This window comes from Gallus gallus, chromosome 2 (genome assembly GCF_016699485.2).
Source record: "Gallus gallus isolate bGalGal1 chromosome 2, bGalGal1.mat.broiler.GRCg7b, whole genome shotgun sequence".
Taxonomy (NCBI): Eukaryota; Metazoa; Chordata; class Aves; order Galliformes; family Phasianidae; genus Gallus; species Gallus gallus.
In genome coordinates this window covers 118,180,650-118,204,207 of record NC_052533.1, presented here as the reverse complement: position 1 = coordinate 118,204,207, position 23,558 = coordinate 118,180,650, and the positions used below count along the sequence as shown (strand labels likewise).

The 23,558-nt window shown below is 39.4% G+C and overlaps 1 protein-coding gene across 3 annotated transcripts in view; it reads right to left on the bottom strand.

The window, feature by feature from the left end:
* The window catches only part of CRISPLD1 (cysteine rich secretory protein LCCL domain containing 1), a 39,280-nt gene extending 30,279 nt beyond the window's left edge, over positions 1-9,001 (bottom strand). For 2 of the 3 annotated variants that reach the window (NM_204654.3, XM_040675402.2), the window contains exons 1-2: positions 8,789-9,001; positions 7,576-7,898 (exon numbers count right to left, since the gene is read on the bottom strand). In NM_204654.3, the coding sequence (NP_989985.3) occupies positions 7,576-7,833 (258 nt within the window). In that variant the 5' untranslated portion in view covers positions 7,834-7,898; positions 8,789-9,001. The remainder of the gene's footprint in view (positions 1-7,575; positions 7,899-8,788) is intronic. The other variant, XM_015282768.4, reaches the window with a different exon arrangement.
* Between the last annotated feature and the right edge of the window lie 14,557 nt (positions 9,002-23,558).

Here is a 23,558-nt window from a genome sequence, read left to right as displayed (position 1 = left end):
GAGTGTTAAAAACACCCTTGCTGGAATAGTCAGGTTTCCAAGGTGTTCTGAAACAGTACATTTACTTTGCTACTTTTTCAAAGCAGTGCATAAAGACTTTCTATTAGAAGATGACTAAAAAATCATTATTTGCTTCTATATTCTGACATGAATGGAAGAGAAACAACAGTGATCACAGATGTGCAAACTGATCTTGATTTCTGCATTTTGTGCATTACCAAAGTATGAATTACACATTCATTACAAATAGTATTCATAAATATGCATAGCTAATTATAAACTAACCACAGCACAGCTCCTTACCTCAAATCCTAGTACTCATTACTACTATAAACTAGCTGTAACTGATTGCTTTCATGCAGCAGTTTAACAGATGCTACAGAATTTCCTGGGCTTTGAACAGGAATTAGCCACAGTATCTCACATATGTGTCACAATGAATGTTTGCTTTTAAAAGGTGACCACCGTAATTTGATATTTGTACAGCAGAAGTGAATTAAACTTACTGTAAGAGATCACAGTGATCATACGTGACATGGCCCTACTGACAGAAATGTTTAAATAAAATTTAAATGAAGGGAATTGGAAAATATGTCTTAAAGAGTACTTGACTATTCAGGCAGCCAACAAGGCACTGACAACGTATATACTGCATCATGTAGTAGGTATCATTCTGTCTTGAAACTTTCTTGAAACAGACAAAATTCTAGATTTAATGCAATTTTCCTTTACAATATAATAAAAATTGTCCAAACACAAGATAGTCTTCTTAATGAATTATGCCTTTTTGACTATTATGGTCGCTCTACTTCATGCCAAATCTAAGGTTGAAGGGTACTTTTATAGAAAACAGGCTGAGGACATATCTAGCTTTTCAATGACACTGTTTAAGAAATAAATATATTCTTTATTTTCCTCAAATAAAAAACGTTAATTTAAAGAGGGTGTCATAAAGATGAAAGACTACATGGAGTAACTTTCACAAATCTCACTGATTCTTACAGTGTTTAGTCTATTTTATGTTTAAGCTCTGATTCCATTACTACTGATCAATAATTTTTTCTGTTTGGGAGGACAGTGAAGGAGTTCTCTGACAGCAAAATAAAGGATGAACAATATCTGTTCTATGTTGCTAATTATTTTCATTATGGGAAGGCTCACAGTAAGCCTTTCTGCTACTTTCCACTTTCAGTTTCTTTACTTGGAGTTGTTTAGTTTTTGTTGGCATTCTATCAATAAAAGTCATAGCATGGACTTATCCACTCGCTTTCTTGGCCACTTCACATTGCACAATCCTTTCTAAAACAGCCAGAGAGAATAAGAGGGTAAGTCAACGTCACTGAGCTCTTTGATGCAGTGTCAGTAAGCTCTGAGCACAGGCAAAATAGCTGAGGCAATTCCACCAACCTTTGAAGTGGAGCAGGAAAGTGGAAAACCAGAGAGAAAGCAGACAGGTTCACTCTGAAAAAGGCTGCTCTCTTTTTGGCAACTATAGTGCTCTCTGGCCATTTAAGGGATTCCACAAACCAAGGTTTTCTGCTTGAAGAGAACAGGAACTGTTTTTAACCAAGCTACCCAGACTTTCTGCAAAATGGACAAGACAAACTAAATAGAGACGTATAAGAGCTTTATCAGTAATGTCTAGGAATTTCAACAGGAGACTGTCATTCAGCACGTAAAAGTTCACTACATCTACTGCAAGGTCTCTAAGTTTCCTAATGCTGTTTCAATTCTCCACACACTGAAGAACTGAGGAGATTTCAGTTCTGTAGCTATATAGGTGATAGACTGAAAATCTCAGCTGACAGATGTGCAGAAACCTGCTAGATCTAGACATACACAGATCATTATATGAAGCAGCATAAAATTGCTGAAATTATTTCAATCTCTATTAGAATAGGGATTGAAATCAGCCAATATGATGACATGAAGAATGTTTTTCTATTATCCATGCAAGAGCTCTGTGTACTAGTGGGTTCATCTGATCCCAAGTCTAACCATCTCTACTTAAAAACAGCAGGAATTTGCTTGAGAAAAATGAAGAAAAAATCCAAATTATTTATAGTCATTCTTCTTTTTCTTCTTCTGAAGTCTTCATGAAGTTACTGAATCAAGTTGCAAGTTCTCAAGACCCCCAGAATGAGGCCCAGTGGAAGCCAGTACTCATCCAGAAGCCAGTTTTGAAAGGAAAGATGATTTCATGGATGCTTCAATTTATTGCGAGACACACATAATACAAAAAAGATACTAAAATAGGATTAGGTGATAGAGAAACTATAGGATTATGATATCTAAATATGTTTTTCTAGTTTTATTAACATTTTACAATTTAGTAATAATTTATCAACAATGCAATAAAAGCCTGTCGAACTAATTGAAGGTAGAATAAGGCTCTTCATGGCAATCCAGTTTCAAAGGACAAACCAGTATGTATACTGATTTCCTGATTGGCTAACAGTCTCTTGTAAAATAGTGATGACAGGAAAGTGCAAAAGTCTGTCTAAAGTCAGTTTACCAAATAAGGATAGAAAAAAATGTGTTGCCTTATATATTCCAAGGCTATTGGATACACTGGCAAGCATAAGAGAAATCATGGCATTTTCCATTTTTGTCTTGAACAGCAGGTCTGTGCCAAGGGATGCTGGGCAGTAGCAGTCAGCAAAGCAAAGACCAGCCTCAGAGCAGAAAAGCCTCACTAGAACATTGTTCTGGTCAGACTCATGACTGCCATCAGAAGTTTGCTGCAGTTCCCTGTACTACTACAGACATCTTTTCCACAGTTACCCAAGTGACTGATGAGAAGGCCACACTGGGTGAATGGCTCAGGATAGGAAATATTGAAAGCATCATCTAATTTCAGCTCGGGTGCCTTGGAACATTAGCAGGGAAACATCATCTCTCACTGCTCCCTTAGCAGTGCTGTTAATCTTTGCACACATCATGAAGAAAAAAAGGTCTTTACTCCTTTCTGTATTAGGAAGCACTTGTTTTCTGTACACAAAAAGATAAACATCCATAGAGTATGGACTTGCTATATGTTTTCATAACAAGCTGTTCATCATTACCTTAAGAAAGACTTTTTTTCCTACTATCAAGCTGCAATGTTGACAATTCAAAAGGTCTCAGTGCTGAAGGAAGAGCTCTAGGAAAGAATGATCTAACATGCAGTCATAAGATCATCTGCGGCCACTGCAGAGGAGGTAACTGAATGTGTTGGACTGCTGTTCCCTACACAGGAGCTCAGGCAGGTCCTCACACCAGAAACATTCTATACAGAGAAAGAGACAGAAGATGTGCCTACATCAGAATTAAGCAGGAAAAAAGGGGAAAAAAAAGAAAGAAAGAAAAAAAAAAAAAGGAAATTGCTAATTTTAACACTATCAAGTTGCAAGACCTAGATAATATCATTCATTTATTTGGAAGAACTTAATTATGAAATTGCTGTTGTGCAGCATACAAATTCTCTTCCAAAATGGCCTCACTAACAAAAGGCAGTATATGGGTGCTAATATTTTAAAATGCTTCTACTTGGACAATTTGATAGGCTAAGTTGTAATATAAATACCTGGATACTACGAATCTATCAGACTTCTTTGAAAGTATCATAAAGATATGAAAAAGTGTAGCTAAGTCTTTTTGCAAAGTCTTGCAGTAAGTTCTTAAAAAATGAAGATAAAAAAAAGCTATAATGAAATAGATGAGATAAAGAAATAAAGATCCAGTTTAAAGGAAAAATATAACCATAGTAACAATCCATGTAGTATACAATTATGTAAAGAGCTCTGCAACTTTTTATCACGAAAATATATATATGGACTCAAACATTCAGATTCATAGAAAAGACTTCCTTCTGGAACTACTGGGAGAAAAATAAAACAAAAGTGCCGATTTAGAAAGTCCCTAAGCTGCTGTTTGCTCAAAGCTGGAAGTTTTCATTGCAGAAGTTTCTCTGTTTCCATGCTCTACTCTTATCCTCTCACCCTAGGAATCCCCTACTGCTCACCACCAGAGCCAATTACTTGGGAAGATGAACTTTTCATCCGGTTAGTTCAGCCAGACAGCCATGAGAATGTTCTGTTTATTACGCATAGCCACTAAATTTTGCTGCAGTTAGTAACTTTAGGTCACTGAACTGTGATAATCTCATACCCTTTTTCTTTTACAAGGCAAAAGGGTAAAGTTTACAGCTGTACAGAAAACCAGTAATTCAACCCTTTTTCTTCCTTAATGAAATCTAGGTCTTACATGCTCAAGTCCATCCTCAAATACAAGGGAAGTCAAAGGCATGCCAAAGAACTACAGAAGTCTGTACTAGAAGAACACCATACACATACTATTTTGTATCATTACATGTTCCTGTCACAGAGGCTAAATCAAAACTGCAATGTGCTGCATAACATGGAACACTATGTCATGGTTTATTCTCTTTGGTCTTCATGCTGTATCATCTACCTGCTGAATACATTATACAAAAGTACATTATAAACACAAAGTGTAAAAAATTTTTCTCCTCTGCACAGCTCACGAAAAAACAAAGGTTGGCCCTGCAGTTCTCTCAAACATATGGCTGAGTACGGCTAGCAAGGTACAGATCAGTGCTTCTACCTAAACTGCAGTTCCTCATTTCTCCCAATCCTTAGCTACTCATTCCCACCCTCTTCTTTTATCAGCACCACCACTCATCTGATTCAGCCATGTAGGGAATCAGTTCCAAACTCAAACTGGTATAAAATTAAAACTACAGGGAAAGTAAAAAAAAAAAAAAAAAAAAAAAAAAAAAAAAAAAAAAAAGAGAGAGAGAAAGAGAAGAAAGAGAGATGTTTCTGATTCTTTAATTAGTTAAACCAATCTCAACATCAACTCAGATATGTATCAGTGGCAGGAGCAGGACAGAGGCATTTTCAGGTAAAGCTGCCTGTTAGTTTAGTGCAGTTGAAAAATATGAATTGTGTAATGAGAGAAGACAGCTCCCACATACTTTTTCCCAGCTCCAAGCACACTTGATTTTAAGCTCTATAACAGACTTATAGAGAAATAAGCATATGAGTGAGGCTCCTGAACCTTCATCACCTCCTCTCAGACTATGTACACTGTTAAAACTTCATTTTCACCAGTAGAGCCAGCTCTGTTTTCAAAGAAGGACTGTACTAGTACAAAGGGCTGCTCATACTGGCATGGCTGTGCCCACAGCAGGAAGGTTTTTGCCAGGAGTTCTATACTAATAAAGCACTCCAAAAGTAGACAAAAATATTTCAGCTGTACTTCTCTAGCTCACTAAATACCAGGAAAACAATTAGAGGGATTTTTGAACTTGCCCTTGTAAGGCCTCACATATCTTAATCATATTGCAAAGATCTTTTTTTAATTATTTTTTTAAGATCCTCAACAACAGCCATCCTTTATCCAAAAAAAAAAAAAAAAAAAAAAAAAAGTAGCCAAATAGAGTTATAATTCCATCCATCCTTGGCTCTTTGGCCTTTCTGTGAGTCACAGAACTGACCCAGAGGTCACAAAACCGTATGAAACCAGATCTGAGTGCTTATCTCTTCGTCTGGAAAGGCCACATTGGTACATACCTTAGTACGTGTCTAGAAAAGTAAAGCCTCTGTTAAGGTGTAACAACGTGTATCTGCCTATATTCAATTCTGGACAAGAGAACAGCACTAATAATTATACAGCTACAATATCCATCAGAAGTTATGACAGAATGGACTTTGCCTCTGCAGTTTATATCTTGCATACATGCTCTGTAATAATGACTGGACATTAGGTTTTCCAAGATTTTGTTTTGCTTTACCCACTTAAATGACAAAACAAGCTTCCTTGATGAACTACCATGTTTACTGCTACTTCACAGCTCAATCTGGGGCTACCCATCTCATTTGCAATTTTCAGTCACTACCTTCTCTTCTCAAGCAGTAGAACCATTCTTTCCTAAACCACCCTCTTGGTTCACCATCTTTGCTTCTGCTTGCTTCCTCTAGCTACAACCTCCCTTCCCAAACAATCGCAGGCTCAGACTTTCCAAGTAGCCTCTTAGCAGTCTCTAAGCCTCCTCCTCTGAACTCTGATTTCCCACTTTTTCTCCATCCTGAGACCCAGCTCTTCTCTTAACTACATGTACTCATCAAATGCTCTTTCCCTCTGTGCTACCAACTCCTCAGTATCTCCCCAGCCAGACTCTCAGCCTACTTCCAGGCCCTTCTCATAGCTTCCTGTCTCTGAACACATCTCCATTCCTTTGTTCAACCAGTTACAGACCTTTTACCTTCTCTAATTTAATACTATTGCCTAGTGTCATTTTACAGAAAGAAGGCTGGACAGCTTCTTCCCAGAAAAAAAAAAAAAAAAAAAAAATCTACCTTCATTTTTAGGGACAAAAAAAATGTAAAGCATTTTATTGAAAAGTTGGAAAAAAAAAGCCCACAATAAAGTTTAAGGATATGTGCAAACAATTGTAACTGAAAGGATTAAAGAGGTTTAAGATACTATCCTCTTTTTGTTAGGAGACAGAATGTAGTAACTAATTCTTTGAATGCTCTTAGCCTAATATAATAAAATTCATAGAATACCTTCAAGTCAAACTACCTTTATTGATGACTTAAGCAAATATGGTTTCTCTATGACACATACATTCTCAGTTCAATCACATCTCTAAGCTAAGAGAGACATCACTCCAAGCTGGAAAGATATTTAAGTCCTGAGATGTGTTAAGACAATCCTCTGTCATAAACTCATAATGAAAAGTGTTATATATGGTGTAATGGTTTTAACAACTCAGTCTACAGTAACACTTCCTCTGATGAAGGGTCAGATAAATCATACATACTATAGATACAGGAATAAGATTTGGACATTTCTGCAAGAGCAAGACTATGGAAGAAAGTGTGCACATTCTTGTCAAAAGCTTCAATAACCTAGTTTGAGCTAATCAAAAAGGAGAGAAATAGATAGTGTTGACAGCATGAAATTGAAGTTCAAAAAACATGGGACATTTAAACCTACAAACAAAAATATACAGACTTCTATGTGTCAGAAGACAGATTGAAATACAGAAATTATGTATTACATTATTAATCTGTTAAACATAGAAACATACAGAACTCCAGCACATTCCAACTCAAACAGAAGACTTCCTAGGAGCCTCTTTTTGCTCAGAAATTGCATCCAACCTAGAAGCATGGGAGAGAATCCATGTTATTTTGAAGCTTCATAGTTAAGTGCTCCTCTCAGATGGTAACTTCATAGGCCACAGTCAACTATTTTGAATAATGCAGTTTTGGAAATTGGCCCCTTATCCAAAGGAACTGCCTCTTACATTCAGGAGAGCTATGAGAGATTAAACCTATTAATATTAATAAAATACAACAAGACCCATACACAAGCAATTTTATCTCAAAGTTCACTCCTGTACAAAGTAAAAAAATAAAAATAAAAAATAAAAAAAGAGACAAAAACAAGCACTCTTTAGAAGAAATCAGGAAAGCTATGACTGAAAGTATGCTGCTTTATAAAGTGACAGTAACTACTCTACAGAACATTTCTTTCTGCATGTGGCTATCAGTTTTTCCTTACCATATATTCCATATTGGAAGCTGGTGGATACACCTGACCCCGTAATTTATTATGAAGATCCAAGATACTCTGCATATCACTGTCTGTGATAGCCCTTTTCCCTCTCTGCTTGGCGATCCACCACTCACCATCTTCATCCATGTATTTTTCCAAAAGTTCCTCTAAGAGCGTGGCATTGGGAAGAACCATTGCAGAAACTGCTTGAGCTATGAATAGCAAGGTAGTTATTCTGAGCCATTCCTGCACTACATACTTCATGATGAACGATCTCAGAATGCTCAGGGGTTAGCTCCAAGACAAAGTCTTTTTTCCAGGTCTGTTGGCTGCAAATGCATAAGAAAGAGTAATGTAATTTGGAGGTTGAAGCACTGGTCTGTATGAATTCATTAAGCAAAAAAAAAAAAAAAGTCAAACTGTAGTGTGTACAGAGTTGGCCACTGTTGATTTAGAGGGAGAAGCCAGAATGCTGTGTGTTATTTACACTAATAAATACAAGCTGCTGTTTGGAAAGATCGCTTATCTTCAACCTTATGAACTTCAGTTGTCCAAGTGCTTTTGTACAACACCCTGGCATGCACATTTCAGTGTCTGCATGCAAGAAAGCATGCCTTCTGCAGCTACTTAAGAGAAGCCAGACATCCATGAAGATTAGCTGTAGATAAGTCTCCTAGTATTGGAATTTATTAAAAAAAAAAAAAAAAGCATTCAATTTCAAAATGTGAAATGAGAAACACAGTGGAGTTGATATAAAATACCCCTTCTTGATGCATTTCAAAACATGACTGTGATTAAAGCTTTTATTTCATGATTCCCACATACCTAATAGAACTAAAGTTACGCAGCTCTGGCAGGAAAATGGGGGGAGATGGGGGTCATCCCACTCATCGAACAACAAAAAAAGTACGGACAACACTTGAAAAAGTACTACTGCATCAAGCACGCAACATGCGAAGCCGTCTGTTACGTGACTGAGCGACGCGGGGAGGAAAGCCACGGTGCCTCCCTCCCCCTGGGGAAAAAAGCGTGAATCCCGCCACTGCCCGAGCCGGACCCGCCGCTGGGAGCACAACAAAAAGAGGCGGAGGAGCAGCGCGGGGCTCCCCCAGCGCTGAGCGGCCGCCACGGAGCCGCGTCCCGGCCCTGCCCTGCGGCCCGCGGGGAGCGGCCCCCTCCCGGATGGTGCCTCCGCCCCCGGGCTGGATGCTGCCCTTACCCTCTGGCGCCGGCTGCCTCCTCTCTCTGCAGCCAGCTTCGCTCAGCCGCCCACTGCCTCGCCAGGCCCTCGCCGGCCTCGGGGGGCTGGAGAGGGGGCCCGGGCACGGCCTCGCCCCAGCGGTGGTTGCCGGGTTGCGAACGAGTCGTGCCGGCGAGGGGGGGTGTCGCCGAGCGCGCTGCCGCCCCTGGGAGCTCCACGCTTCTTCCTCCCGACTCCCGCCTCGGCGGGCATTTATCGCGGGCGGCGGTGACGTGAGGCGGCCACCCCTCCCGGCACCCCGCGGGGCGGGCCGCGATTCGGGCTCCGGGCTCCGGCCCCCGGGCCCCGCGGCCGCCCCCCGCTCACCGCACCGCCCGTCCTCACCTGGACGGCCGCGAGCTCTGCCGCCCGCCAAAAGCTGGCCTGGCTCCTGCCTAAGTTGTGGCCCAGAAAAGGTCGAAAGTGGGCCCTGCTCCCCTGCCACCTCCATCCGTGAGCAGCTGAGAGGATGCTGAGCAGTTGCTTGGCTTCATCAAAGCCAAAAAGCGGGGTGATCAGCTTCCAAAAGCCCAGACCGTGTGAATGCAGCAAGAGGTATCAGGGCAGGAATTTTGAATTGTGGGTTCAGACCAGCTGCATGAAGCTTTGCTTCACAAAGTAGAATGGAAAAGCTTGTAACAACTACATTTTCCAGCAAAATCTCCTCCAGTATTGGAAGTAAACTTTTGCATTACATTTACATCAAAGTCCTATAGCTTGATTATTATTTTTTATCCAAACCACTAGAGACAATGTTTCACTTATTTAGTATAATTTGGTGCCCTGAGCTAACAGTGGGATTGACCAGCTTCCAGTCTTCACAGGACTGCTGTACCAGCTCGCAAAGGTTTTCTGTATTTTCGTTTTCAGCTATTGAGAGGCTGAGGTTAAAATTCATCAGAATCCAGCTGGCTTCAGTCTGGCTCCATAAATGCTTCCAAGTTTCTTGGGCCCAAGAGAAACAATAATGTGCAAGGAACACACTGCTTCTTACTGTATCCTCTCTTTCTCACTTTTAATTAGAATTTCCTTAAAAACTTTGAATGTAACCTGTTTTACAAGCTTCCATGGGTATTCTGCTACTTATGTACCACAATATGTAATATTATTATGATCTATATTGATTGTTCTTTATGATTTTTTTTTTCTGAGCTGAGCTATGGATTTCTGCACCCAAGTATCAGAAATAAATCATTTTCTTAGCAATGCCTTCTGAGTTAAAATCCCACTGTGCACTGGATACATAAACTACATGCAAGATTTTTTCAAGATTTATGCTCCAGGATGCCTTAATACTGCCAGCTAGTCAAGGGTTGGGATTGTCCCACTGCTCTGCAGTGATGCAGCCTCACCTTGAGCACTGTGTGCAGTTTTGTGTTCCATGGTAGAAGGATATATAACTATGAGAGAGCATCCAAAGTAGGGCTACAGAGATGATGAAGGGTCTAGAATGAAAGATGTCAAGATGTATTTCTGAGGTCACTGGGTTTGTTCAGCTGGCAAGATGAGACAGAGTGCCCACAGCTTACTCACAAGGAGTCTCTTCCCTCTGGTGACAGCAAGAGGACCTTAGGGAAAAGCACTGAGCTGCAAAAGGAGAGGATCAGATGGATATAGGAAAAGGTAGTTCACAAGAGGGGTGGTCTGGTACTGGAACAGGCTCCACAGGGTCATGGCACCAAGCCTGCCAGAGTTCAAGGAGCGCTTGGACAGTGCTTTCAGACTTTGGACATGCTCTCAGATATTGTGGAGCCAGGAGTTGGACTTGATGACCCTTGTGGGTCCTTTCCAACTTAGGATATGCCATAATTCTATTATTCTATGAACATCTATCATTATTTGTACAGAAGAACAAGCATTACTAGTAGTCTGTTCATCCAAACGAGTATGAAGAAAGGAGAAGGAAATAAAAAATTAGAACTTGATAGAGTCTGCACATCAGATCTGGATTTCTTATAGCAGTCACATCCTATTCATCTCATTTGGTGTAGTTACAAAAATGTCCAGAGACCAAGACTTGTGTTGGAAGAGACCTTAAAGATCATCTTATCTAAGGAAGCATGACCAGCAGGTCAAGGAGAGTGATCCTGCCCTTCTGTTCTGTGCTTGTGAGGCCTTACCTGGAGTACTGCATGCAGATGTGGACTCCTCAATACAGAAGAGACATGGAGCTGTTGGACCTCAACCAGAGAAGGGCTACAAAAATTACCAAAGGAGTGGAACACCTCTCCTAGGAGGACAGGCTGAAAGAGCTGGGGCTCTTGAGCTTGGAGAAGAAAAGGCTATAAGATGACCGGACAGTGGCCTTTCAATATCTAAAGGGGAGCTACAGGAAAGAAGGGGACAGACTCTGTAGCAGGGTCTAAGATGATAGAACAAGGAGAAATGGCTTCAAGCTCAAAGAGGGTAGATTTAGGTTGGATATAAGGAAAAAGTCTTTTACAGTTAGGATAGTGAGCCAGTGGAACAGGTTGCCTAGAGATGTGGTTGATACCATCCATGGAGACTTTCAAGGCGAGGCTGGATCAAGCCATGGGTAACCAGATTTATCTGTGCTTGTCCCTGTTCATTGCAGGGGAGTTGGACTAGATGACCTTCACAGGTCCCTTCCAACTCTAAGGATTCTATGATTCTATGATCAAGTTCCAACCCTCCTGCTGTGGACAGATTTGCTAACCACTAGATCAGGTTGCCCAGAGCCCTATCCAGTCTAGCCTTATACACCTCCAGGGATAGGGCTTCCACAACTTCTCTGGGCAACCCATTCCAGTGCTTCATCATCTGCTGAATAAATAATTTCTTCCTAACATCTACATCTCCCCTCCTTTATTTTAAAACTGTTCTCCCCTGTCCTATCACTATCAGATCATGTAAAAAGCCGGTCTCCATTTTGTACATAAGGTCCTATTAAATACTGGATAGCCAGAATGGAATCTTCCTTGAACCTTCACTTCTCCAAGCTGATCACGCCCAAGTCCCTCAACCTTTCATCACAGGAGAGGTACTCCAGTCCTCTGATCATCTTCTTGGCTGTCCTCTAGACCTGCAGTCCCATGGCATCCACCGTAATTCCCAAATCCTTCCCTGCAGGGCTGCTGTCAGTGAGTGCTTCTCTCAGTCTATACATATTTCTGGGATTGTCCCTACCCAAGTGCAACACCTTGCACTTAGACTCATTGAATCTCATTAGGTTCACATGGTCTCATTTTTCCACCTTGTCAAGATCCCTTTGGATGGCATCTCTTCCTTGATGCTGTCACTCCCTTGTAGAAAGCCACCTGATTGGTCAGGCATGATCTGCCCTTGGTGAAGTTGTGCTGGCTTTGTTGAATCACCTCCATGTTTTGCATGTGCCTTAACATGTCTTCCAGGAGGATCTGTTTCATGATCTTCCCAGGCACAGACATGAGGCTCAGTAGCCTGTAGTTCCCCAGGTCTTCTTTTCTACCTTTCTTAAAAAAAAAAAAAGAGTGATGTTTCCCTTTCTCCCAGTCTCCAGGGACTTCACTTGACAGCCACAGCTTGGCAACTTCATCAGCCAGTTACTCCAGGAGCTTGGAATGCATGTTAATGGGCCCCATAGACTTGTACACATCCAGTCTGAACAGGTGGTCTCAGACTTGCTCTTTGCTTACAGTGGGAGGGATTTGCTCCCTCACCTTCCACCTAAATGTTCAGGTACTTGAGAGGCATGGGACTGACTGCCAATGAAGACTGAGGCAAAGAACTTGTTGAGTACCTCAGCCTTCTCCATCTCTGTTTCCAGTTCTCCCTTCTTATTTATCAGAGGGAGTACACACTCCCTGACCTTTCTCTTCTAACCAACATACCCATAGAATTCCTTCTTGCTATTTTTCATATCCCTCACTAAGTTCAGTTCCACATGTGCCTTGCATTTCCTTATCTCACCTCTATGTCATTAGTCTTTATACAGGTACAAGTGGTGTACCATTAGAAAGCAGCAGAAAAAAATTAAGAGTTATAGTTGATTAAGAATATTACTATATCCAAGAAACTGAAAAAAAAAAAAATCTAATCTAAGGGAATGATGATATTTATGGAGTTCCCTTCAGTCATTGGGAAATTCAGTAGTTGTCCTTGTACATCATCAGCACTGGACACTTGCTGAACTTTATATACAGTATGTATCAAGCATCTTTCATTCTCAGTGTTCATCACACTTTTTAGAAAGCACTTGTTCATATTTGGTCTTTGTCAGATTGAGGACCTTATAATATTATAATGCAGGTTTTTAAAGCAATTAAATAAATACTAATACAAAAAGAGAAAGTTCTTATTGATATTGATTTTTTTTCTTTTTTTGGTTCAGTTAATTTATCAGTAAGTGAATAAACCCTTTATACTCTGTGACCATGCCCTTTGTATTTGATTTATGGCTGTATGATTTGTGACCACATAAAAGTGTTGTGACTTTGAAAAATGGGATTGGGGTCTATCCACTAATTTTGTTCATATATAAATGCAATTGCCTGAATCTGTTGTCTTAATCAGCTTGGGGGAGATCATTTTTTTCCCTTTGCTTTATTCTGGATTGGTTTAAAGCTCTGACACTGTGGGTATAACTACCATCTATAATTGAAAATTGTTATAATAAGCAGTTAGGCACCATTACATCTCCTGAAACTAAAACTAACCCCCTTCCCTTCCCAAAGGCACATGCAGACAAGAATATATGCAGACTGTGTAACTGTTTTTTAAATAGCTGCAGCAGAAACATTAAAAAAAAAAAAAAAAAAAAAAACTGAATAAAATCATAAGAGTGGATGGAGTCCATATGTCCATATGCTGGACAAGCACTAAGAATATGGCACTGAAGAAACCCTGGAAGGGAAGATTTTTAACACAAACTTTTGCTAAAATGCTTTCAGTTTGAAGGGAAGAATATGTGCTCTTTGAGTCTTTCTGGATTTGAGGAGATGGAATTCCAGCAGTCTCTGTAAATAAACAAAGGACTGGATGAGAGATGTTTTACTTCATCATCAATGTTTTCCTAATAGAAAACATGTACAGGGTTCTTAAGTGTGGATAATTAGATTAAGAAAAAGTGGCACCAGTGAGTAAGAAAGAAAGTGAGAAAGATGCTACTACATATAGTACATGCTTACAAATCTTCTAAATTATAAAAGCTGGGCTTTTAGTTAAAAAGAAAAGGAAGACTCAAAACCCAGTCCATCTTTCTTCTTATTTTAAACATCTTTGGCTAATATACCTTCTGGTTTTCTATTTGACACTGTGGTGTCACATGAACAAAAATGCTGCTATTTCAAATCAGGCCTGCCTCTTTAGATACCGTGCCTACTTGTGCTCATCATGTGGTAACTGTCTCCAGACTTCCAGAAAAACGGCAAAGCAGGAGACTTTTCAGCAGATAAGTCTGTAAGGTAGGAGACCAATTTTTAAATTTCAGTGTCTGCTTAATGCAGAGCAGTGCTTCTTTGTCAGGATGTGCTCAAATCCTGGCTTTCAGCTTTTGCCCAAAGTGCCTCTGCTGGCGTTGAATTTTTTTCTTGAGCAGGTTTAAAAATATGTTACAAAAGGAAAGGACAGTGAAAGAAATAAAGAGAATACATGGTGATAATTACTCTGTTCTGTGTGTGGTGGGAAACCTTTACCCAAAACAAAATTATTCTAATGTTGCAATATTTTCTTCAACTAAAAATGCCTTGGCCAAATCCATTGTTGAGGACAACTTTAATGGTGATTGAGAGGCAGAACTCAGCAAAAAACAGCAGGACATAGTTTTCCTATGGCCAGATTTACCAGGGTAAAAAGATGCATAAACATCCCACATAATCTATCAGAAATTACACAAGTGCCTGAGCACTTTCCATTGTACAAGGTGGTATTACAAAACATTTCCTTTTATGAACAAGCATTACTATGCACTCTTTAGCACTGTTTTTGCAACATGCTGTTTGGTAGCTCACCATCAGAATTCATGGTTCCCCACTGTCTCTCAGAGGAGCCTGAAGAATATTTAAAAGATCAGCACTTAACAAAGATATTCATAACGTTTCACTGTTATTTGCCTTTGGGAAAAGGAACCATAGCTTTTATCATGTATTATCTCCATCACTATGATGGAAAGCAAAATTGGTAAAAATGTTTTTCTGTACTGTCTTCACTGGCTATTTCTCCTAAGTGACTCAAAAGTAATCACAGTTGCCCGTGAAAGTAAATGAATCAAATTTCAATTGGATTTTAAAGACACGTAAAATAAAAGAACAGTTATTTGAATGTAATTTTTATAAGTTAGAAATAGGTAGCATGAACATTTTACTTTTATGTTACCAGTTTAAAAGGTTTCATTTTAAAATTTGAATGCAATGATTTCTTGAGGATAGAAATATGATTGTATTGTGGCATTATTTTGAAAAACATTCCTTTTTGCCTATTCACAATGATTGGAAGCAATTATTTCTACTTAGGGGAGCTTCTACTTTGTTTCTAATTGAGATTAAGTACAGTTTATTTTTTCAGCTTTATTTTGTTTGAGATCAACAATAAACAAAATTTATCGTCCATTAACATTCTGCAACCAACACGAAATCAAAAAAGACTTCAGCCAATGGAGAAATCACTGAAACACAGGATCACAGAATAGTTGATGTTGTCAGGGACCTCTGAAGACATCTAGCCAAATCCCTGCTCAATCAGGGACACTCAGAGCAGGGTGCCCAGGGCCATGTCCAGGCAGCCTCTCTGGGCAACCTGTGCCAGTGCTCCATTACCCACACAGTAAAGAAATGCTTCCTAATGTCAGAGCTAAAAGCCATTGCAGAGCTGAGATGAGAGGAAAGCAAGCTATCATTAAGAAAAAAATCTCATGATTTAAGTTTCTGTAAAGATATGTCTTAGAAGAATAATACAGGAAAATGTTGTAATTGTGGAACGTTTCTTTAATTATAGAACTAGTGAATTTCTCCCCTTGACTATTAAGGATCAGAAAGAATACTGTTGACCGAACAGAAAAAGCGCTGACATGAAGAACAGTTACTTTCTCACAGAAATAGTCTATTTAGATATTAACAATTATACTCATTGATGCAATATAGTTATTAATAAAATAGTAAAAGATAAACACATACTTTTAAATAGTAAAAAAAAACCCACATTTATTTTACATAGTGTCCCAAGAGATAATCAGTCAGAGTCTGAAAAAATAGATTTCAATTTCTACCCATCTCCAGAAGTATTTTTGGCTGATTGTGCTTACTCAATTCCCCCCTCCCAGCCTGTACATTACAGTATCAGGATGGAATTCTCTCTGTCACTTCTATTTCATGAAATAATCAAGTATGCTTGGAGCCGGGAAGATGTCTATTAATGCCTTTGTAACTCGATGATGAAGGCACTTTTGAAATCACACAGAAAACAAGTTTGCATTTAATTGATTTGAAATACACTATTAATTGGAACAAGCTTATTTTTTCTTGTGGATTTTCTCCTCTCTTTCAAGCTCACGTACAAATGCTTCTCTCATTTTTGTTTTGCTGTGTTTTAATTATTATTAGTAGTTTTGTTTAATATATATACCCAGAGAGTTGCAACAAATTCAAGCCTTAAGGACAGTATTTGCTGTCCTGTCTCAGAAACATTTTGTTCCAAGTCCTTTGCTGCTGACTGATTTGGAATAGGACTGTGAACTTTCCTGGTGGTTTTTATTGTCTCCAGCCCTTTGCCACATAATTTAACAGAATAATTTAACAAAATTAATGTTGCTCTTGTGCTCACACTATTGCTTCAGAGACAGCATTTGAACATTTTTCCCAAAAACAGCTTTTACTCCAAGATGAGTGGATATCGTCCTGAGAAGTTTTGAACAAAACCTATTCTAAACTGAATGTACTTATAAAATGTGGTTGACTGTTTAATTATAAATTTCTTTGCACTAATTATGTGAACAGCATATTTGAGGAAGCAACTGAAGTTTGCACCCCTTCCTTCCAGTTAGAATAGAGCATTTAATTTTACTGTGGCTTAACAGATAAACTGTAAAGGCACAGTCCTGTTTACAGTTTGATTCTCTGAGAGTCATTAATTCAGTCTTTTCTCTGGAAAAGAAATGTCTTGATTTAGCCACCTTCAGAGCATATTGCACTTTCGGAAGTGAGATGGGAATATCGTCATTTTTGAGGTTCACTCTTAAATGTAGTACTTTTATCAACATATGGATTACAGCAAGCAGTGAAGGTAAGAAAAGAGAAAGATGCTTGAGAATGTATAGAGAAGTATGTTCTTGGACAAAGATCTTTTCAATGAATATTATCTGAGAGATCTAGATCTTATGATTTTTGTTTTGGTTCTTCTCCTCTACCTCCATCCTGGGAGTAAATTCCGTCTGCCCAAGCATCCAAATTGCTTGCCTTAGTTGGATGGCACCAAATCACAGATGTGCTATGAAGTTTAGCTATTTTAAAGCATTTATTTTTCTGAACATCATAGGATAAGATGAGATCATAGGAAATATTCAAATGGTGAGAATAAATGAGGAACATGAGTGGGGAACAACTTTTTGCGAAGGTAGATAGTGATAGGACAAGGGGGAATGGTTTTAAACTAAGACAGGGGAAGTTCTGCAATGATTAGTCAATAATCACCGAGAGGGGAAAATAATACAGATGTCTGTGCCAAACTCTTTTGGCCACTTAACAAACTCGAAGACACAGTGATGGTGAGTAAGATACTATGGGTATCTGGAAGCCACCGACTCCAGATCCGAACAGTGTACTGCCAGTAAACTTCAGACTGGCCTTTGATGTTTGACTGTATGTGAAATGTGAATTTTGCTTAATGGAAAGAAGTTAGACACCCATTTGTGTAAGACCTGATGTCCTTTAAAAGTTTGCTAGCTTCATTCTTCACAGTTGCAGTAAGTAGGGGAAACAATGTTTTTACTAGCGGAATCAACTTTTTACTCAGGTAGATAAGGATGGGACAAGGGGGAATGGTTTTAAGCTCAAGGAGGGAAGGTTTAGATTAGATGTCAGGGGGAAGTTCTTCACAGAGACAGTGGTGAGGTGATGGAACAGGCTGCCCAGACAGGCTATAGATGCTCCATCCCTGGTTTCAAGACCAGATTGGATGGGGCCCTGGGCAATCTGGTCTAGTAGCTGGAGTGATCTGGAGGTTGGTGGCCATGCCTATGGCAGGGGTTGGAACTTGATGATCATTGGTGTCCCTTCCAACCCAGACCATTCTGTGATTGTATAAGTCACGGCAGAGCATAATCTCAAGCAGAATTGTCAGATGAAATCAGCAGCAATATCAGCCTGCTAAACTTGTAGGCTCCTTCAAGCTGAGAACTGCTGTGATTTACATAGTACTAGTATGACCAGAGCTGTGAGGTACCTTGGTTAAATAGCAACACAGATTCCCATAATCCTCCTAGTTCAGAGCTTTTTTTTAGTGAGCTGGGAGAGATATATATCTCGTCGAGAGGTTGAGAAGTATAGCAAATAGGACTGTCCTGGCCACAAAGCTAGAAATGGTGAAAGGCATACATTTGACTTTCCTGCTGACAGAAATGCCTGAGTCTGTGTGTTTGTTTTCTAAATCAAACATACACATAATAAGGACCTATGGAAGTGCTTCTACAAAACCTGATCAGGTCTCTATAGAATAATCAGAAGTTTTTGAATGGCCTGTGAATCAGCAGTGTGCCCTGGCAGCCCAGAGGGCCAACCGTACCCTAGGTTGCATGAGGCCCAGCACTGCCACCGGGTGAGGGAAAGGACTGTCCCACTGTGCTCTGCAATGGTACAGCCCCACCTTGTGCACTGGGTGCAGGTTTGGGCACCAAAATACAAGAAGAACATAAAACTATTAAAGAGAGTCCAGAGAAGGGCTGCAAAGTTGATGAAGGGACTTGAGGGTAAGATGTGGTAGGAGCGGCTGAGGTCCTTCAATGCAGAGCAGAGTAGCTGAGGAGAGGTCTCATGGCAGCTGCATCTCCTCACCAGGAGCAGAGCTCTGCTCTCTGTGACAGCAACTGGGCCCGAAGGGAACAGCATGGAGCTGCGTCAGGGGAGGTTCAGACTGGGGACCAGAAGATGATTCTTCACCAGAAGGTGGTCAGGCACTGATATAGGTTTTCCCAGGGCAGTGGACATAGCACTGAACTGCTGGAGTTCAAGAAGTGTTTGGACAATGCACTCAAGCATAGAGTTTGATTTTTGGGTGGTCTTGTGTGGACTCAGGATACGGATGCAATGGCTCTTGTGGGTTCCTTCCAACTCAGGATATTCTATGATTCTATTAATCTAGCTCTAAGAAACACGTTTTAACACTGAGACATCCTCTGTCACAATTGCAACTCTGTCTCGGACTCAACTTCTGGTTCCCACACCACACATCTTAAAAGCTGTTTGCCATGCTGATTGTGAGAGATGTAGGGGAAGAACAGGTCTACTTCCTCACTTATAACTGAAGCAAAATGGCAAACCAGTCTGATTGTGGCTTCAGTAGAGCATCTTCATCTGTGAAACGTGTTCAGGTAAGCAATACTGAATCATGTGCATCAGTATCTATAAAAACTCACACCATCCAAACCCTCCCTTTCAAATGCTTCTTGGCAGCAACATTTATCCTAGAGGCCCAGTGAATCCAGACCTTTTGCCTAACTCAGACAATACATCTAACATCTGTAACAATAAAGAACAGATCCTGTCATGAAATACATAATGATGTATTGGGCTTTGCTTCATTTTAATCATATGTCTTTTTAATTTGGGCCAAACCAGACAGAGGCATCATATTTCTATTGATCCTAAGTGTCATTCCCCTAGAGGAAGGATTTTAGGAGGCAGCTGTCCCTGGGAACACCAGAAGCCAAAGGAAAAAGGGAGATACTGGAGGTTATGTCTGTAACACAGCTAGTATGTCTAGAGCACAGGACAGTGTTAAGTCATTCAGCATAATTTGTATTATTTAGCTATTACAATTCTGAGTTGGTGCTAGTGTTTCACAGTATCATATCTTAAATGTCAGGTGAAATTACCTTTCCCCACATCCCAATAGTATAAGTTGAACATTCAGTACACTACTGCTCAAGGATCAGTAATAATATTTAATTCTGATTTTATTTTGGCATGACTGAGCATTCTAATTTTGCTGTTATAGGTTGCTAGTAATTCCTTCTTCTTCTCAATAAATTGCTCATATCCTGCTGTGCAAGAACAGGGTCTTCATAAATTATACCAGCATAGACATTTATGATCCATTTATTAAGAATTAATTTATGTCGTCCTACACGTTACCTCAGTTTTCAATGGCAACTCATTCTAGTTGGAAAAAATCAACACAATGTTTAAGACAAAGAAATTAAAATGATTATATGTTATTATATTTTCTTTAAATTTCCTGATAAATGTAATTAAATATATAATTCCACCATGTCACAAAAGGAAGAAATGGTTTAAAAATTGATTAATAAAGAAGGATTTAATTAGAATTACAAAGGACAACTAAGCCCATGAACTTTGTCCGTTGGAATATGGCTCTTTCATAAGCAGATCTTTGAAGAAGGGGCTCGTTAGCATATTTCTATATTTTGCCCTAGAGCACTTCAGCCAGACTTATTCAAGTTTCATTAATATTTTAAAATTTGTGGCAAAAATGTAACTTTAATTATAGGGTTGGATTATTTGAAAATTAAAATACTGCCTTTAGCTGTACTAAAAGAACACTCAGAAGAGACCTTGTGAGAATCTTATTTCTCCCTAAATCCCACAAGATGGAATCAATTTCTATTTTAATTAATAGCTTATTTGCCAGTCATTTACAATTCAGTGTGTAGCCTTGACTGTTAGCACCTCTAAATACTCATTCCTAACACTGGGTAAATTATTTTGCAGTATCAGGAAAAAGTCTGTGACGCAGTGTCTGTTTTGGAGGCACTGACAGCTTTAGGAACCGTTCCATGTAGCACATTTTGTTGTATCAAGGGGAAATCATGAAAGTGTAAGACTGGCAGTCCTGCCTGTTGCAGGCAGAGCAGGAAGAAATGTTCTTCCTTCATTTCTTCTTTAAACTTAACGGTGTCCAATTTTGATTTAAGGACATCATCCAATCACCAGATTCTCTTCTCCACTTCCTTCTGTCCCTCTCCTCCACACTTCTGCTGTGATCTTCCACTAGCAACCAGGCCTACTATTCCCACTCCCTCACAGCAAGACCCAGCCCATTATATTCTGCCTCACCAGCTTTGCTGATGTGTAATGCCTGCCTCACATTGCAACTCCAATTCCTCTTCTCCCCAGTAGCCATCTATTCACAGTTCTCAAACTTCCTACTCCATCTCTCAAAATAACTAGACATGTTTTTCTAAGTAGATATACAATTTATTTACCACCTTTTTACTTGTGTAGTATGAGTTCTGCATTATAATGTCATATTTGGCGGCAGCATAGGCATAGGAATACAGGTGTCTGAGAAATATAAAGAGATGTTTATAAGAGAACTCCTTTTTCCTAGTAACATCCTGTTTAATTGATCTTCCATACCTTGATGTTTTGTACCCAGTAATTCCACTTTTACATTCACAATTGCTGCAGAGAACTGCAAAGCTGCACAGCTAAAGGAACTACAGCAGGAGGGCACGTGAGGATTTGAGTTGCTTTGAAGGCATAGAACCCTTAACAGAGTGCAGGTTATTTCTGTCAAAACACTGACTTTTCCTCTGAATACTTGGGTTATAAAACAAAATTAATTGCTTACAAAATGTGGGGCCCAGAAAAGGAAGTTCAAGCAAGTCATATAGTAAACGTCTTGCAAAGAAGCTTTCAGATTTGCAAAGTCAATTGGCACTTTCCAAAGCAGTGTCGCCAATGTCAGCCAGGTAAGTGCCATTGAAAACACCACCAGGGTAAATACTGAAAGGTCAACTTTCCTTTTGTGCCAGCTGTGTGTGCTTGTTATCCAGCCTTTTCACTCTAAACAGACTGATATCTGTATGTGCACAAATATTAAAACATACATTCTTACATTGGTGCCAGTACCTGTTTTTCTTAAAGAAGCAATATTTATATATGCAAACAAGACAGTTATAGAGGGTATAGGCTGTAATATTTTCACACCACAGTCCCTCCTTGCCTTAAAAAAAAAAAAAAAATGGGAAAAGGAACAGGTTTCTGCTGATGTGGACGAGCGCTTTGGGATTTTGGCATCCTTGCAGTAGTACAATACCTGACCAATCTGAGGATAAACTTTATGAGCCATACAGTCTTTTGCAACTGGTTCTCCTGAGGGATGTTATGGAATTTTGTAAAACCATAGAATCCTTAGAGTTGGAAAGGACCTTTAAATGTTACCTAGTCCAATTCCCCTGCAACTAACATGCACATCCACAGCTAGTTCACATTGCCCAAAGCTTGATCCAGCCTCAACTGAAAAGTCTCCAGGGATGGGGCATCCACCACATCTCTGGGCAACCTGTTCCAGTGCCTTACCACCCTCGCTGTAAGACTTTTTCTATATATCCCTATATCCAATTTAGTGCAACCAAGTGAAAGGAACAGCATTTAACAAAAATTTGTTCCTTTGGAAAAGAAATCTGATGTGGATTCATTTTAATCAGTTTGTACCATGCAAGAAATACAGTGACTTCAGAGGAGTTGTGAAATGTCCAGAATGCAGTGAAGTTGATAGAATTATGGTCTGGATCTTGCTTGGGACAGAGAGTTGGAAGGCTTCCTCTGTTTACTGGCACACATCAAGGAGGGTGCAAAGGAGCTCGTGGATGATACAGCATGATTGCACAACTGAGACATATATTTGGTAGGGTTGGTTAGGTGGACTGTTGTGTTGGCCCTGCATGGGAAAGATATCAGTGTCTGCTTCTATTATCACTAATGAACTAGAAGTCAAACTTCCCCATATGCTAACGCACAGGGGAAAGTGAAGATTTTGATTCCTTCTGGTTTCCTCTGTGCAAATCAATATGATCCAATAATGAAGGAAAAAAAAAGGAGCTATTCCTCAAATAATACTGATAGTCCATATATCACTTGCAGCTAGAAAACATCTGTGTTTGTGTTCTATGCTATTGCTTCTCAGAGTTGTAATGAAATGGCACATAATTTCTGGTCACTGTTAAACATCTATTGTTAGGATGGTAATATTTTGAGTATTTCTTGTTTTCAAACAATAGTAGAATCTGTAATAGTTATGATATGTGTATATCAGTTTTAAAAACTATCTCACAATAGCTCTTTCAATAACAGTAAAATGGAAAACACTTCCAGTTACATGTAAAGTTCCCAGGACATGTAGTGGGGAGGTTTTACTAAAAGGTGCTTATGCCTGAAGTTTTTCTTTCTCAGAAAATTTTCAGAGGTTGAAATTATTTGCGGGAGTTTATGATACTTGATGCCCATATAATGCTTTTGTTGAAAACTTGCAGATTACAATTGTTTTATTCATTGTGGCACTTTTCTTCTAAATATTTCATATCATGCGGATTTACAACTGAATTACTGCATATAAATAAGAACATATCACACTCTCAAAATAGTGATCATAATAAAATGGCACACAGCATTAAAGTGGTGACTCACCTGAAAGTGGACAAATTTTAACTCTACTTGCTTTCTCCCCTCTATCAGCTTTCCCCTTCACAATCAGTTCCTGAAATTAGGACCATACACTCAGTGACATATGATAAGATTTTGAAAAATTATCAGCAAGACTCATGCCTGTACTTAAGTAATTACAACAAAAATAGCTTAAA